General features: G+C 40.9%; 2 protein-coding genes across 2 annotated transcripts in view; both read left to right on the forward strand.

The window, feature by feature from the left end:
- LOC308153032 (filamin A-interacting protein 1-like) overlaps nt 1–8,530 on the forward strand; it is a gene marked incomplete at both ends in the record, with an annotated part of 29,936 nt that extends 21,406 nt beyond the window's left edge. The window contains one exon of the mRNA XM_080526119.1: nt 5,701–8,530. Within this exon, the coding sequence (XP_080382245.1) occupies nt 5,701–8,530 (2,830 nt within the window). The remainder of the gene's footprint in view (nt 1–5,700) is intronic.
- A 5,465-nt stretch (nt 8,531–13,995) lies between these two features.
- LOC308153033 (uncharacterized protein) lies at nt 13,996–16,872 on the forward strand. Its single transcript, XM_080526120.1, has 6 exons — nt 13,996–14,061; nt 15,098–15,205; nt 15,303–15,433; nt 15,531–15,692; nt 16,086–16,312; nt 16,429–16,872. The coding sequence occupies exons 1-6, from the start codon at nt 14,028–14,030 to the stop codon at nt 16,529–16,531; spliced, it is 765 nt and encodes a 254-aa protein (XP_080382246.1). The 5' UTR covers nt 13,996–14,027; the 3' UTR covers nt 16,532–16,872.
- The last annotated feature ends 407 nt before the right edge of the window (nt 16,873–17,279 follow it).

The following is a 17,279-nucleotide window of genomic DNA, read 5'->3' on the forward strand; positions in this document are numbered from 1 at the left end:
ATGCCTTTGCCCCATTGTTTGAGCCAACAGCTGATTCTCTTTCCAGGGGACAAATGGGACATTGAAAAGGGAGAATGATGTGCTGTACTTTTGAAATGTAGTATCAGTGCTCACTGCACTTAACTGGCAGCTATCTAGTATTCATGTATTATGGTGTTCATCATTAATGGAGGAAGTAAGAACAATCTCATAAGGCCAAGATAGGGAAACTGGATTGAGCAAGTAGGAGTGATACAGGGGAATGCTGTGAATGTGAGTACTGTTTCTAAATGAATGGGTCATGCTGAAAATTCCAGACTGAGGACTATGGAAGATGGTTGGATAAAGATTGTCAACATGCTTGGATACAGTCCATCTATGTTACACAACATCATTTGATGAGTGTTGCCTATTCTGGTGAATTAAGAAAGAGCATTCATTCTCACACACTAACAGATGTCCTCACAGGGCACTGTTACAGACAAGTGAAATAAAATGTTTTTTAAACTGAATTAATGACCCTTGTTGATGAAAGCCAGAAGGAAAACATTGTAACCCAAACCATTTGTCTCTCCTCACCTTCTCCCTAGCCCACAGGGTATTGACAGAAAGAGATATTTCACACATTACAGAAGTCAAGAAAATCCCCCCTCTTCTTGTTTTAAGGCACTCGTTTCTTATTGGTAGACAGAGACAAGCGGACACACATAGTCTCTAGCACATAATCACACTCTCTGTCTCTGTCTCTGTCTCTGTCTCTGTCTCTGTCTCTGTCTCTGTCTCTGTCTCTGTCTCTGTCTGTCTCTCTCTCTCTCTCTCTCTCTCTCTCTCTCTGTTTCTTTTTCTTTTCTCTTTCTTGTGCTCTCTCTCCCCATCTTATCTCTCTTTTTCTTTCTCTCTCTCTCTCCCTCTCTCTCTCTCTCTCTCTCTCTCTCTCTCTCTCTCTCTCTCACACACACACACACACACACACACACACACACACAAGCACACCCCTTTTGAGAGGCTGTACAACACAAAGTTCCATATAAGGGCATGCTGATGATGTAATGCTCCATAAGCAGGGAGCATGCAGTGAGCACATCTCTTATTGTTTGGTTTCTCTGCTGGAATGTCCACATCACAGACGCTGAGAGAGTTGAGAGTACAGCAAGAGAATAAGCTAAAATCAGTGAGGCTGGACAGACCTATGGGACAGGTAGGACGCAACTCACAAACAAAACTTTCCTATTGATTTGGGTTTGGCTAGGCTCTATGGATGCCAGGGAGTTGGTCTACAGTCCTCTGAATCACATAAGTTCTACAGTATATTGGTTTACTCTGGTATCTTGACAACTTGGGAATTTAGAGTTTCAATGGGTTTCTGTCAAGAGTAATTTGAGTGAATTATGTCTCAGTGATTTTGTTTTCTGTGTTTAGTATTACTAACATGAAGTTCACCTGAACCTCAACAGCACATAAAGTAACTTGTTACTGTTAAAATATGTTTTATTTATTTATTTATAAGTAATTTATAGTAATTTACATTTTACAGTATATATTTATCTATAACTTTTGCAGTAATGTTATGTACTGTACATACTTAGTCTCTAAAAAGCTGCCTGTGCCAAGTCTCCGCAAACACAACTTAATTTCATAGACATTAACATAATAACCATTTCTAACATGGGAGGGGAAATTGGTCGAAAACATAGCCTATACTTAAAAGGCTTTTGAGATGTTACAGGTCTCTGTTATCCATATCGTAAGAAATGTATGACATGTAGTGGTTAGACAGGCCACATGTATTTCATGTGAGATGCCTTTTTGCATAACTTGCAAACCGCCTCTTCTGAAAAACATTACAATTAACTTCTTGTACACTAAACTTCACTTCTTATTTCTGAACTAATGTATTTAATTTGCCAGTACGTTTTGTAAAACCTAAATGAATGGATGAATGAGTTTGTAAATATAACTGGCATGTTACACATACAGTCTGAATATTGGGATTTCAATGCAAGGTATGCAAGGTATACTTTTGCATGTGCAACATACAGCAAATACAGCTTAACTCCAAAAAGTATTACAATGATTATACCTAAATATCAAAGTAAGATGAAAGCTTTAAAAAGTATCTATCATGTTATGTATCCATCCAATTGCATACAGATTGCCCTCTACTGGACATAGTAGTTCACTTATTAGAATTGTGGAAACAGTCACTCTTTTACACTTTATTAGGAACACCTGTAGACCGTCTCATTTATTCAGGTGGTATAATGGTGTGGGGAATGTTTTCTTGATACACTTTAGGCCTGTTAATACCAATGAATCATCACTTGAATGATACAGCCTATTTGAGTATTGTTGCTAACCATGTGCATTCCTTCATGGCCATGATGTACCCATCTTCTAATTCTAGTATGCACCATGTCAAAAAGCTAAAGTTGTTTTAAACTGGCTTAATGAACATGACAATGAGTTCAGTGACCTTCAGTGACCTTCCCAGTCACTGGATCTGAATCCAATAGAACACCTTTAGGATGTGGTTGAACGGGAGATTCAGAGCTTTTAAGTGTACCTGAAAAATCGACAGGAATTGTGTGATGCAGTCATGTCATCATGGACCAGAATCACAAAATAATGTTTCCAACATCTTTTAGAATCAATGCCATCAAGAATTGAGGCTGTTTTGAGAGCAAAGGAAGGCCCTACCCAGTATTAGTAGAGTGTTCCTAATACAGTGTTTGGTGAGTGTATATTCCACCAGTAAAACTCATCTCATTCAAACTGTGTTTGTCAACTCAATCTAATCTAAAATGCAAGCTCATAGGGGAAGTTCCTGACAATCATTTGCTGTCATGCTCATTGTGTTGTACATGACCATCAATATATTATATTCAAGAGCAGTAAATGGCAGTGGACAGGACATCTGTAACATGACACACCATACTGTTTCATTCAGCTTTAGCTCAGAAGAGCTGCTTAAGGACTCTGAGCCACTGTTTCCAGCTCTGAGACCACAGCTGCCTATAAATGTGAATGTAGGGAAAGCCCTCTCTGCACACTGTAATGGTGGTCTGCATGGTGACATCCTGTTGCTGCCTCAATCTTCCCCTCTGCATATTGATGAGCTCAGAGGTCACATGGGTGAGCGGTTGGTTTTGAGGTTAATTGCCATCTGCGCCCCACACCCTACTTTACTGCTAACTATGCAGCGTGTACTACTGTGTTTTCCATTACATATTAACTCCTTATGGCAGCGCACCATTTAAGTGCAAGTGACCCTATCAGGAAAATGTATGGTGACAGTGAAAATAGTTTAATCAAGTGTAGGCTATACCATACCTTGAAAATAGTTTAATCATGTGTGGGTTATACCATACATGTTAACCAACAGTAATCATGCAAAATTACATATAAAATATTTAATTTACAAAACTGCTACTCTATCAAGAATATACAGTATTGTAACCAGCCAGGTTTGAAGTATGAGGGCAATGAGTTGAAATGAAACACCAGTCATCGACAATTGTAATGAATTTCCTGAACTGAAGTGGTATCCTTCATGCCCCTCTTACTCCCTTTTCAACAAAGGGAAGTTGACCCTACTGGCTGTTGAACTTCTGTCCTCTCAAGTTTTGTTATTCTTTTGTAGTCCGTCTTGTCCAACAGAATTCAGAGTCCATGGGAAATATAGTTCAATTAGTGTCTCTTGGGAAGGATAATGTTCTCCTTAGTTAGAAGTTAGTATGTGAGGGAATACATGTCATTTCCTCTCTCGTGAGAATAGCCGTGACCAATCTAAAGTGCCCACATTTGTGAAACATTAGGGAGGGGTATTTGTTTGTTTTTTCTGGAATAAACTGTATTATTAACCAATGCAAAATGGGGAAGAAAGATGGACTTGTGGTGGTAGGTCTGAAGTCCAGTCCCAGCTCATTGCACATTCTATTCTTGCTTGATTAGATCAAGGTAGAGTAAACTATGATTGAAACAAGCCAGTCTTTAATCCTAGGGCATGTTTCAATGACTGCCACTATTTACACTGTTCTAGCTCCTATAGCAATAACAACACTCTCTGTCAGTGTAAAGAATCCACAGTAGAAGATTGGACTGAGATTGAATGAAATGTGATCACTACATCTGCAATATTACTTCAACTTTTATATGTCATCATATGTTTTTTCAAGAACCTAATAATAACATCGGAATTGCTTCAGCTGATTTTGACAACATTTACCAAACGTCTCCCCATGTACAGTATTTGCTCCCCCACATCAACTTCATAGCAAAGCAGCTTTCATAAACTGTCTCTGCCACAGTGGAACATGTGGAACACATTGGATCATACATGTTTGCCCTCCTCCTTCCACCCTCCCCCTTCAGCCTAACACTGGGAGGTGACACACAGTTGGGTGAGGGGGGGACCCGCCCAAACCATGCTGACATCATGTTCCTCTAACTGGAGGCTATGTGAAATGAGTGATCCCTGGGAGAGAGCGGCTTTGTTTATGCAGCCAGACTGTAATTGCCAGTGGAAGCAGGGGGAATTCCTTTAAATATAAAAACTAGGGTGGGAAGGTGGTGCTGGTGCTTGTGGCAGGGGGGTAGAGGAACCCCTTAATTAAGGGATTGTTCCATGCCAGTGCGACATCTGTGGAGTACACTGGCAGCTGCACATACAGCAGTCATAACATCCCCTCTAACGCTGGCGGCACTTGGCCTGGTGAAATACATGCCAGCCATTGTGACCCCAGCTCCCCTCATGACTCTACCAATACATATACTGTGCATGCATGCAACCAGACTAAGGTTCAGAACTAGTTGGCAGGGTGTTCATGTGGTAGTGTCTGATCAACACACACAAATCTGAATGGAATGGAAAATGTATATGTAGTAGAACAAAACTGGGATATCTGTGTCTCTTTTCCCTGTTTTAGTTTGCTTGTCTCCTGATTATGTGCCATACAGAGAGCAGTAACTTAGTGAAGAATGGGCAAGTCTAAAGTCTGAATGTAACTGGTGGGAGTATTCTCGTCAGATAGGGGTCAGTGTAAATATCCTGCATTCCAGCACAGTCTAGCCACAGCTAGAGGTCAGAGTGCTTTTGGACACAACATATTCTCTAACAGTACAATTCCTATTGTTTTCCTAATGGCAGTGGTTACAGTATAGTGTTGTAGCGTTGTATGTCCAAAATAAGGCAATAATCATAATCTAATTGGATAAATGTTTTATTGAATTGGCGATGAAGAGCTTAAAACAAGCTTTGTACTCACAATGATGTGTTTAATACAGAAAGTAGAGTTCCAGCCCACATGGGATTCAATTGGCATCAAGGGACTGCAAGTGTATTTTGGGCTATTGACCATTTTTAAAGTTTCCATGACGTAACATTTCAAACTCTTTCAAATCTATTCAGAATGGTCAAACAAATATGGCTTTCATAAGTGTTTATTATGTGTCTGCATTCACACTAATGGGACCAATGGCCCTCTCGGATATTTGACACATCAGAATGTATAAACCCAATTGTTATATAACATTGTTATTATTATGCTATTTTATTATCTATGTCATCCATCCCTCAATATATATCACATATCAATCTATTTATCCATCCATGCCTAATACAATATGTGTACTGTATATGACATGAAATAAAACATAGCACTTGTTGTTGATAGAAAGTACCCATGTTTTACATGACTTTCTTACATTCTGTTTTTCTTACAGACTGAAGATTCTGATTGACCAGGAGAAGGCTTACCAGGAAAGAAAAGAGGAGGAGAACAACACAAAGGTCACCAGCCTGAAGGAGGAGCTGACCAAGCTGAAGTCGTTTGCGTTGATGGTCGTTGACGAGCAGCAGCGTCTCACCGAGCAACTGACCCAACAGACTGCCAAGGTTCAGGAGCTGACTGCTAGTGCAACCCATGCCCAGGAGGAGCTGAGCACTGCCAATGTGAAGGTGCAAGAGGAGGAGCACAAGGTATTTCGCTTGGAGACAGAGCTACGCGACCAAGCCAGCCGCTTCCATCAGGAGCAGGAGACCATGACCGCCAAACTGACCAGCGAGGATGCCCAAAACAGGCAGCTCCGGCAAAAACTGTCCACTCTTAGCCGGCAGCTGGACGAGCTAGAGGAGACCAATAAGACCCTCCGCAGGGCTGAGGATGAGCTCCTGGAGCTGAGGGACAAAATCAGCCGTGGGGAGTGTGGTAACTCTAGCCTCATGTCCGAGGTGGAAGAGCTACGGAAAAGGGTTCTGGAGATGGAAGGAAAGGATGAGGAGCTGATTAGGATGGAGGACCAGTGCAGGGACCTCAACAAGAAGCTGGAGAAAGAGGCCAGCCAGAGTCGCAGCTTGAAGGCTGAGGTGGACAAGCTGAACCATAGGATAATGGAGCTGGAGAAACTAGAGGATGCTTTCGGCAAGAGCAAACAGGAGTGCAACTCTCTGAAATACAATCTGGAGAAAGAGAGGACTGTATCAAAACTTTTGTCCAATGAGATAGATGGCCTGAAAGTGAGGGTCAAAGAACTGGAGTCCATTGAGGGTCAGCTGGAGAAAACTGAGCTCACACTGAAAGAGGACCTCACCAAGCTGAAGACACTGACCGTCATGCTGGTGGACGAGAGGAAGACCATGGCTGAGAAGCTAAAACATATGGAGGATAAGGTCCAAAACAGCACTGGTAAACTGCAAGCCGAGCAAGACAAAGTTACAACAGTAACTGAGAAGCTTATTGAAGAGAGCAAGAAAACCCTGAGGTCAAATGCTGAACTAAAGGAGAAAATGTGCAGTGCCATTGAGGACCAGGACGAACTTAGGGCCAAGCTCAAAGCGGAGGAGGAGAAGAGCAACGACCTGCAGTCTAAAGTCAGTATGATGAAAAAGAGATTGCAGTCACTGGAGGCAGTGGAAAGGGAGTTCCTGAGGAGCAAAGCCAAAGAGGAAAACATCAAGGCACCCACTGCCAACCGCTTCCAACAAGAGGACAACAAAGTCAAAGATTTGACCCAGGAAGTTGAGCGACTAAGGCGAAAACTAAAAGATATGAAAGTCGTGGAGGATGACTTATTGAAGACTGAGGATGACTTTGAGTCCCTTGAAAAAAGATACTCCAATGAACAAGAACGATCAAAGGCCTTGATGGAGGAGTTAGAGATATCCAGGAATGAACTCTCCAAATACCAACTGGCAGAGAAGATGGAGTCCAACCAGGAGCATATCCTGTACAGACGTCTGAAAGAGGAAGAGGCAAAGTCCAGCCATCTTACCAGAGAGGTGGCTGCTCTGAAAGAGAAGATCCATGAATACATGGGAACAGAAGAAAACATCTGTCGCATGAAAAATGACCACTCCACCCTGCAGAGGAAACTGACTCAGCAGGAGGTCAGGAATAAGGAACTGGCCAGAGAAATGGAGACCCTCACTAGAGAACTAGAGAGATACCGTCGCTTCAGCAAAAGTCTTCGTCCAGGCATGAATGGAAGACGTTTGTCAGACCTGCAAGTCTCTACCAAGGAGGTACAGACTGATCCAGACGACCAACTTCCACCCAACTACAAGAGCGTAGCCCCATTGGAACGTGCTGTGGTGAATGGAAAACTTTATGAGGAGAGTGATCCTGAGGATGATCCAAATTACAACAGCGATCTGCCCCTCACTAAATGTAACCCATCCCTCATCAACAATGTCAACAACCTCAACAATAACATGAGGAGAGCCAGAGTCCCCTTCCTCAAAAGTAAAGAGAGCCACTATGCAGTCAATGGTAAAGTGCAACCCAGGCAGAATGGGAACCATGTTCAGCAAGGAGATGTGGTTCTGACGCACAGTCCTGGTCAACCATTGCACATCAAAGTGACCCCAGACCATGGTCATAACATGGCCATGCTAGAGATCACCAGCCCTACGACAGAAAATGCCCAATCATACACCAGTACCGCAGTCATCCCCACAAGTGGAGGTCCACCCAAGCAAAGAATCACCATCATCCAGAATGCATCCATTTCCCCGCCAACAAAAGTTAAAGGCTCCCCCTCATCCGAAGGCCCTTGCACACCTGATAGAGCGATGTCTCCCTTCACCATGGCCACCTACTCCAGAGCAATGACCCCCGACTCCTCTGGATCTGTCACTCCAGATAGAGCCACGTCACCCATCCAGATCGTGTCAGTCATCACCGGCACCCCTGACCGGTCCTTGTCCACAGAGCCAGTCGAGGTTGTGGGAGGGCATGCTGTTTTCAGAGTGACGCCAGAGAGGCAGAGTAGCTGGCAGGTTCAGAGATCCAACAGCTCAGGCCCAAACGTCATCACCACAGAGGATAACAAAATCCATATTCACTTAGGGAGTCCCTTCATTCAGAGCATGAACAGCCCATCTCAGCCAGTGAGTCCATGCTATACACCTGGGCAGGAGCCAAGAACTCCAGTATTGTCCAATGGTACCCCTGCCAAAGGCAACAGCAAAATCACAAGTAGCATCACAATAAAGCCCACTTCCACCCCAATCCAAAGGCCTTCACAATTTACAGTAAGTAATTCCTATGATTGATTGATTCCCTAAAATGACTCATCCCAGTAGTGAATCCTGCCCACTACCCACTGCAACCCCATCCTCCTAAGACCCTTTATTAGTCAGAACATGATCCCCTCCAGGTCCATGACACTTGATCTGTATGAAGAGAGATGCTTACCAAAGCATTTGTCTCTTTTTTTGGTTTGTTTGTTTGTTTCTGTTTGGAAAGATGTTTGTGTGCATGAATTATCATTCAAAATCACAAAAAAATAACAATTTAAAAGTATCTGTAAGGATCTTTTACTCTACACCAGGTTAACTCTTGTGTGCACTGACTGTATGTGCATGGTGGATTACCATGTACTAAGACTATTCACTGATGTACCATTTCAATTCTGTTTATATTTCATATTACACATCTTGCATTTTGTTAAAATTGATTTCTTTTCTAAATATTAAAGTGTGCTGAAGTATGTTTTAGTTTGTCATCCATGCTTGCATATTTCATTTACTCATTCAAAATGGTACAAAGCCAAGCATGCTGAATGATGGGGAAAGTGATCTGGAAAATAACTCAACATTCTGATTCGCTTTATTTGCATTTTCTCTAACAATTAAAGTTCTGATTACAGTCAGATGAAGTCAAATCACAGAAAATGAATAGGAAATTGTTGGAGTCTCTTCATTGATTTTATGTTTCCTTACTAGCAGGGCTCTCAGAAGAACTCCTGTGTTCACATTCAGAGTTTATAAGAAATGGGGGGGTCAGGGGATTCTGACATGTGTTTGCTTGGCTGAGTTAAATTCATAGGCTGATGTCATAGTTTCTCCCTCTATTCAAAACACAGAAACCCAGTTACCAAGAGTAAAGACTAGCATGAGTGTATTGTAAGTTCTCTTCAATGATACAATGGAAACCCAGCATGGACCAGTGGTTTTTTAACTATTGAGTGGTCTTCTGTGAATGTATGTTTCTTTTCTACAACAAAATTGATTACTAAACAGGATTTGACACAATTGGACAAAAATATTGTTCATGAGGTGACATTCAAATTGATATTCATACAATTTAATGTTTATTAAAAAGGCAGTCAGAGTTTATGAAGTAGCTGGAAGCTACTCTTTGAAAGATGTTCTATCGATGTTCAAATGTTTTGCTTACAGCATATCCAACACATACTTATGTTTTTTTATTTACAAATACATATATACATATAATTCTCTTGTAGGGCACCAACTGTGCAAATACAATAATACTATTAAGGTGTTTCCTAATGTAATATGATATGAACACACAATGGGTTTTACAGAAGGATATTGGTCATTTACAACCAAAATTGCACACAAACAAACACAACACACACACACACACACACACACACACACACACACACACGCGCGCGCGCGCACACAGGCAAGCACACAAGCATGCACGGACGGTAGCAGACATACACTCAATTCCCTCCAATTTAGTATCACTATTCACTGTAAAGGGTTGTCTATATCAAGCATTAAATTGATTCAGGCTGGGAGCTTTGCCATTTGGAAATCGGATCCAAATCACTCAGTCCCTTAGAATAAATTGCAGGCTAAACAAGATGCTATTCATTACACAGATTAGAGCATCTTAGAGGGTTGCATGGAAACAACCCTCTGTCTATGAAGTGTCCTTAAATATACTGCATCATTTATCATGTATCTTAGTACAGTTACCAATCAAAGACAAGCCTGTGTTAAGTGTGCATAGGATTCATGTGTAATCTATAACAACCACAATAAGAAACACACACATCTTGACTGACAGGCACAATAAACTAAGAGGAGGGAAACAAAACAATACAGGGGACATATAGGACCAAACAAACATTTCCTAATGTGAATGAAAGTGCAGTGTCTCCCACTGCAATCCAAGCCCCAAAACAATCTTGTGTTTGGTAGCTATGGAGACAGCCGTGCCAGTATTGCAAAACACACTGCAGGCTCGGACTCCTCAGACTACGACACTAAAGGGAGGAGACATTTAATTAAGAGTCATTCAACATAAAATCAACATGGCCGCTTGAGATGACCCATACAGATGTTCTGGTCCATTACCTCTGCAGAAAGCTCTGCTTGAGAAACGTTTCAAATGTAGGAATTTAAAGAGTGGTTAGGTGAGTGGTGACATTAGTCATACACTAGTTGGGAATGCCAGATGAAGGATGTTCAGAGGTTATATACTCGAGGTGCTTACTTTACAAACAGGCTATCTACGTCATACTTTAGAGCTCTATAGCTGTATGAAATGTCATACGTCACGGTACGTGGGAAATCGTTTTAGGAGGAGCTAAGACAATATAATTTATTGCCCAAATACATACTTTGACCTAAATGGCAATTATTGGACTTGAATCATTGTGCAATAACATTGTGTAACCCTAGGATGTCATTTATCAGCAAAAAAAACATCAACATGACTAATGTGGGCCTTTAAGGACATTCATTGCACATTTTCAAATACATTTTCAAAACCATAAAACATTCACAGTGGTCTTTAACAGTCAACCACTCAACTTGGACTCGGTTAAATTTCTCGCTTTTAGCATAGTGTAGGACTGGAGTCAGGTCTTGGAGAGAACTTATGGGTGATGCAACAACCAGAAATATTCACTAAAGAGCATTCTTTAGATTGCTAAATAAATAACTAATTTTAACACCAAGGGCAAACAAAACATATCACCTGTCATACAATGCAGTAAACCCCTTCTACACACAATTCTGTATGTTCACATACCCACAATAATGCACAAATTACGACATGTTATAACATACAACCAGTTCAGAACTGTGTGTACCTGGTCCATTAGGTCTAGTCCACTGATCATGCTTTTAGACAAGTTTGCGAACACCATTAAATTACCTACTGTACATTGATTTGCCATCGGTAAGATGTGATATGCCTAGTATTGTGAAACATGGATGAATATCTAATTTCACACAACAACGCCAGCTGCTGGAGTGGAGGGACTGGCCCTGAAAGACAGAACACTGCTGCTCAATAACTACAGTCTCATACCCTACATGTTAGCAGATCTGGAAAAGTGCCTCACAGACATGCATCATTTCCCTCTTTCACTTTTCTTCACATTAAGCACTCTCTCCATCCCTCTCAGTGCTACATAAGGCATACGCAAGGCTGAGATGAACCATTAGTAAGCTGATTGTACAATAAACAGCACCCCACCCATGGGAGACATTTCCTGTGACTCGTTCGCAGATCACAGCAAAACACGATCCAACACCTGTCTTGTCCCCTATCATCTCCCTGGTCTCTCTTATACTCAGCTAGCAAAAGACAACTTGAAAATAGCTTTATAGAGAGAGTGAACTGGAGGGAGAACTACAATGTGAAGGAAGAGTGCAAGGTTAATGTACACTTTACTTCCACTCAACGTGTGATGTCTCCTGGTTGTCCCTGCCCATTGTAAGTTACACTGGTTCTATAAAGACAAGTTACACCAGTTATTCAACACTTGGATACATTTGACTTGTTTTTCAGGTATTCTTCCCCGTCTTGTGTCCTTGTGGCATCAAACTAAGAATCAAAATTACAAGCCTGTTGGACATTATTTTCAAAATCACTTTTTGTGTATTCCATAGCTGAATGAAATGTGTTAAAAGTGTTAAAAGCTCAACGATGTCCTGTATGACAAAACACATTATTTGGCACCATCTTCTGGTCAGTTTCATAAACATTGTAGTGAGTATCTCTAGATGTTTGGTCTGTGTTGGTTTAGGATATGTAAATTCACTCATTTGTGGTGGCTCATTTGAGGTCCACTCAAGATGCATTTTGAATTGTGCACCAAAGTATTTGAGTGAAACAAGTGTATTGTACATTCAGATTGATATGTTCAGGTTGCACTTCCTCGACTGGGGTTGTTTTCATCCCAGGAAACTAATGTCACCGTGTGAACCCAAATATATGGCTGGATTGCAACTATTTTCATCAAAAAACTGTGGATATCTCCCTATCTTGATCCCTACATTTAAGGCTATAAATATTAGCTTGGCATCCCTGTAATTTAAGGCTATAAGGATTATATTTGCATCGACAAAATATAAATATTTGTTATTTCTCTAACAATCCCTATTTCTCTCCCTCCCCCTCTATTCCCAGATACCTCTAGAAGCATTCCGACGCCCTGGCCCAACAAGGATACCAAAACCTAAAGCTTACAGCCCACCAAAAGGCACAAACAGCACAGTCCATCCAGAGCAGAGCAAAGGGCAGTCACAGACTTCTCTACTTTCTGGGAGAGACCAGCGAACTACAAGTGCAGCCAACAACCTCAATATGGTCAACCGCCCCACCAAATTATGAAATCGCAGATTTGGATGCATTGCATCTATGAAAATGGCATCCATCCACCAAACTATTTCACAATCCTGATCTATTCCTGGTTCTATAAAGACAAGACTTGCAGGTTATTTAATTTTCGTATGTGCACAGACAGAGTGTTTGTTATTAAAAACACCAATACATGTTTGATGTGTTTCTCAAAGCAAATTAAGCAATACTCACTGCAGACACAATGACAAAACATACTGTGGTAGGCTACTGTATTATCATTAAATAGTGTATGTATATTTCCCCTTGACACATGTATTGTGTTTTTAATACATTATCTGATGTACATCACTCTACTAGAATTGTCAAATCCTATGAATGGCAAAACATTTGAATTTCATTAACAGTGGCAATAATGTACATAAACATGTATTACTGGTATGTTGAATGCACCATCATCAGTGATGATCTATAACATGTAACTATTTTATTTGGATAGCAATAAAGTTTTTTTATACCTTGCAAAATCCCTTTTTTATAAGTTGACCAAGGCCTTTAATGACTATTCCAAATAGTATTGATCATCTCGTGAGTTGACCCTGTGTTTATGTCGGCTAGAGACAAAACCAGAAAAGAAGAACCCAACCATTTCCGGGGACTGAACATAAAAAAGGATTAGAGTTAGGATAGTTGAATTTATTTATTCTTTTAACTATGGTATATCTATTGTTATAAACGAAGAGATTAAATTGGGTTTTGTTCATAGAGCCGATATTCAAATAATCGTAAATTCAGGCGCCTGTTTCTACATTGACCAATCAGGTTGATGGATAAGCCAAACCACGCCCGCGCGGTAACTTTCTTGTACTTTATTTGTGTTCTTCCACAGGGTCAGGCGGGAGTAGAACGTGCTAGTAAGCTCCCAATGTACAGTGTAGCATTTTAAATTAATTTCAGTGTGTACAAGAGTTCTACGCCTTATAGCACGAAGTAAGCTATTTTGTATAGGTTGAATTTACATCTACGTGCAAACTTGTTTAGATGGCACACTTGTTGTAACCAACAAAAGCTTGCTACTACTAAACTAGCCATCTACAGCAGCTATCAAGTATAGCCCGGTTAGCTTGGGAACTGGTTATTTGTTTGGCTTAGTACTATAAGTATCATAACATGGACACAGTTTGTCACCAAAGGCGTGCCTTGATGGAAATTCCTGCACCACAGCCGAAAACTGCAGGTAGGTCTGAGATGTACCAGCTAGTAGCTGCTTGCTAGTTAGCTAAGAAGCTTGTCTGCTGTACAGCAACAGTAGCCACGCGCCAACTTTACAGCTGTCAATGAGGCTGCGTTTGTAAATTTGATCTGAAAATCTGATCAGCACGCATGGAATGCCTCTTGTCCAATCAAATTACTTGGTCCCTTTGTGACGTTGAACCTAGTGTGCGCTCCGGCGCTCTTAGGGCGAATTTACGAACGCAGCCTGAATGCGTGCGGCAGCTAGCCAGAATGAAGCTGTCAGGTTACAGGCTTGGGCTTTTATTCTTATAGCAGCTACTACCCACTGACATGGCTTTATATAGTTATGACTGACGTGTGTTGTTGTTTTGTAAAATATAACCTTTTGGCGTTTTCCGGCCATTGTTTATTTAGGCATTTTGGCAAGTTTATAAAACATTACTAGCGGCCATTTCATTTGCATAATTGGCGGGGATGATTGTCAGCTGTCAGGTTAAACATGAGAACTATTGTAATTAGCCAGCTATCAACTAGTCTAGACAATGAAACACTACAATTAATTGTTGACTGGGTGAGTGGTTAGTTTGTAATTGTATAATGTCATATACCCTAACCTACCCTAAGTCTTTAATGGGGAAGACTGAAGAATATTATTCAGTCCTCATTAAAGAGTCATTACATTTAGCATTTGCTCTGTTGGCTCCCTTAGCCAATGCAAAGCCTTTAGCTCAGAGGGCTAACAGAGCATAATGTGCAGATGACCTGGGCCCTGGGATAGACATGGATGGATAGTGGGAGGGAGACTTTACCATGTCGAAATAAAAATCACCTGCCAAGACACAGTTTTGTAACAAAATCCTTCTTTTATTGACTTTGATGGTTCGTCTGCTGGTTGTCTTTCTTGACGGGCATCAAGTTTGCATCAAGTTTAATAGAAGATGAAAGGAGTTATCAGAGCTAACTGACCAAATCCAGAGTTGGAGTATTTATCGTTTAATAATTGATGTCGACTAATTATAATTTTCATTTCATTTCAGCTCGTATGCGAAGGTCCTACCTGGAGATTCTAAGTTCTCGGATGGGTCCATTGACTGCTACCACTAGAGGCAGACACCTTTCTACAAATTCAAAACGTAGCCAATCATGTAAGTAGGCAAATAAGTGTTACACTCCGCTGCTCCTGTTATGCTTGGAAGGTGATGTACTGTGACTAACGCTAATGGGGTCTTGTTTATTTTACAGTAGACTCAGCGATGCACAGACCATGGAATAGTAGGAATGAGGACCAATGTGACAAAATGGCAGATAATCAGACCCCCCTTTCCAACCAGCAGCTTGTGCAGCTCATAAGATCCCTCATCTTAGTAGAGCAGGTAGGTTTATCAGCCAGAGTTCATATATTCATCATCGTCTTGTACACCAGCATCATTACATCATGTTTATTCCACTTCTTTGTATCTCCATCTTCAGAGGCAAGAGTCCAGAGGCCTCGTTTCAGACCTGAAGCTCCTTCAGGAGGACTTGTACCTGAAGAAGACAAATGTGTACAGATCAATACCATACTCACGCCTGGGGTCCAACAGAGATGCACACTGTTACAGAAAAGCATACCCATACTTGGTGGCCTTTAAAGTAAGTGCCAATACTGTTTAAATTCAGGCTTCTGTTAATGGGACATGAATGCATGCATTGACTGTCTATTAAATCTTTTTGACTTTGTGTATCAAGTAGCGCTTTAGTGAATCACACTTGATTCTTGGAATAGTATAGCTTCTATATGCACTGTATGTTCTATTGCACTCTGTCAACAGCGATATGTCAAAATGTACTTCAATCGCCTAGTGGGACGTGTTCAACAACATTACAATGTTTAATGTTGCAGTGAGTTCCTGGAATAAGATGATTGATCAAGCTTGAAAATCTGTCTCTTGACTTAATGCTAATCTTGATAAACTGAATGTCAAAGTGATGGTGTATATATGAATGAGCATCACCTGAATTGTGTTTATCTCATAATTCTTTCAGGTTTCATGCGAGGAGTGGGGGCAAGTCTTACTGCAAAATGAAGAGTGGGAGTCTGTGCTGGAGCACACTATAGTGGCATGGAGGTACACCAGCGAGCTGCCACAGTGGGAAACCAGCAGCCACAATGCAGTGAGGCATCAGTGTTTTAGTGCACTGGCACTACATTGCATTACTGCTCTGCAACACTACAGCCCAGAGCCCAGCAAAGGCAGAGAGCTCCTCAGAAGGTAAGGACATGTGGTTGTTTTGTTGGGAAGGAGGTAACTGCCTTTTACTGTTTGTGAAAAGATCCATTGATACATAGACTGCACTATTCCAACTAATCTTTGTTTTCGGTTTTCAGGCTTAAGATGGCACAGCAGCACAGTCAGTTGATCTTGCCCTGTGTTCAGGAGTTGGAGAGAATTCTAGGAGATGCAGAGGATTCTTCTATGAACACATGCTGAAATACCCAACACATTCATCAGCTGAAAACAATCAGTACCACATCAAAATGTTTTGCTCCATTGAGCACTGAACATGAGCACCATTGAGAAGATGTGGTGTCCTTCATGTTACTGTTGTTTTTATGAATATACAGTACTCCAAAGTCAATAAGGGAGAAAGCTTTGAATTTAAGTCAACAGTCTTTTGGGATTTTGTGTTTTGTATCAAATGTGTTGGACCCTGTGATTTTAATGGCTCACACCTTAGTGTGCAATGCCACCAAGTGCACCGTTTACGTTGACCATTGTAATGCTAATTGCTGTCAGCATAGGGAAATTACAAAATGGTGCTTTTGTTTGTTTTTGCAGATGTTTAGAAAATTCCATGAAACTTGAAATTGCTCCCTTTATTTTCAACTTGGGTGAATGCTACCTGTTTTGTAAATTGTATCTGTTTGAATGTTGAAGTACTCATGTCTGTTTGCACAGTTTACTTTTTTATCCTGGAAACTTGAAATTTTCATAAAATAGATAATTTAAATAAATGTACTTGGATATACTACATACTCTGCTGTGAGTTTTTCCATGAACAGTTTTTTTCCATGATTCGATATCACTTAATTATTCCTTGCAGGGAAAGTCTGTTGCTACCTAGGCTATTGACACATGCAACAACAGACTACTAACATAATATTCAGCAAACCACTTGTATAGCAAAGTAGCATACAGTCTTAGTTTATTAAACCAGATGCAAATCATCATACTTGGA

This window comes from Nansenia antarctica (assembly GCF_963989245.1).
Source record: "Nansenia antarctica genome assembly, chromosome: 3".
NCBI lineage: Eukaryota > Metazoa > Chordata > Actinopteri > Argentiniformes > Microstomatidae > Nansenia > Nansenia antarctica.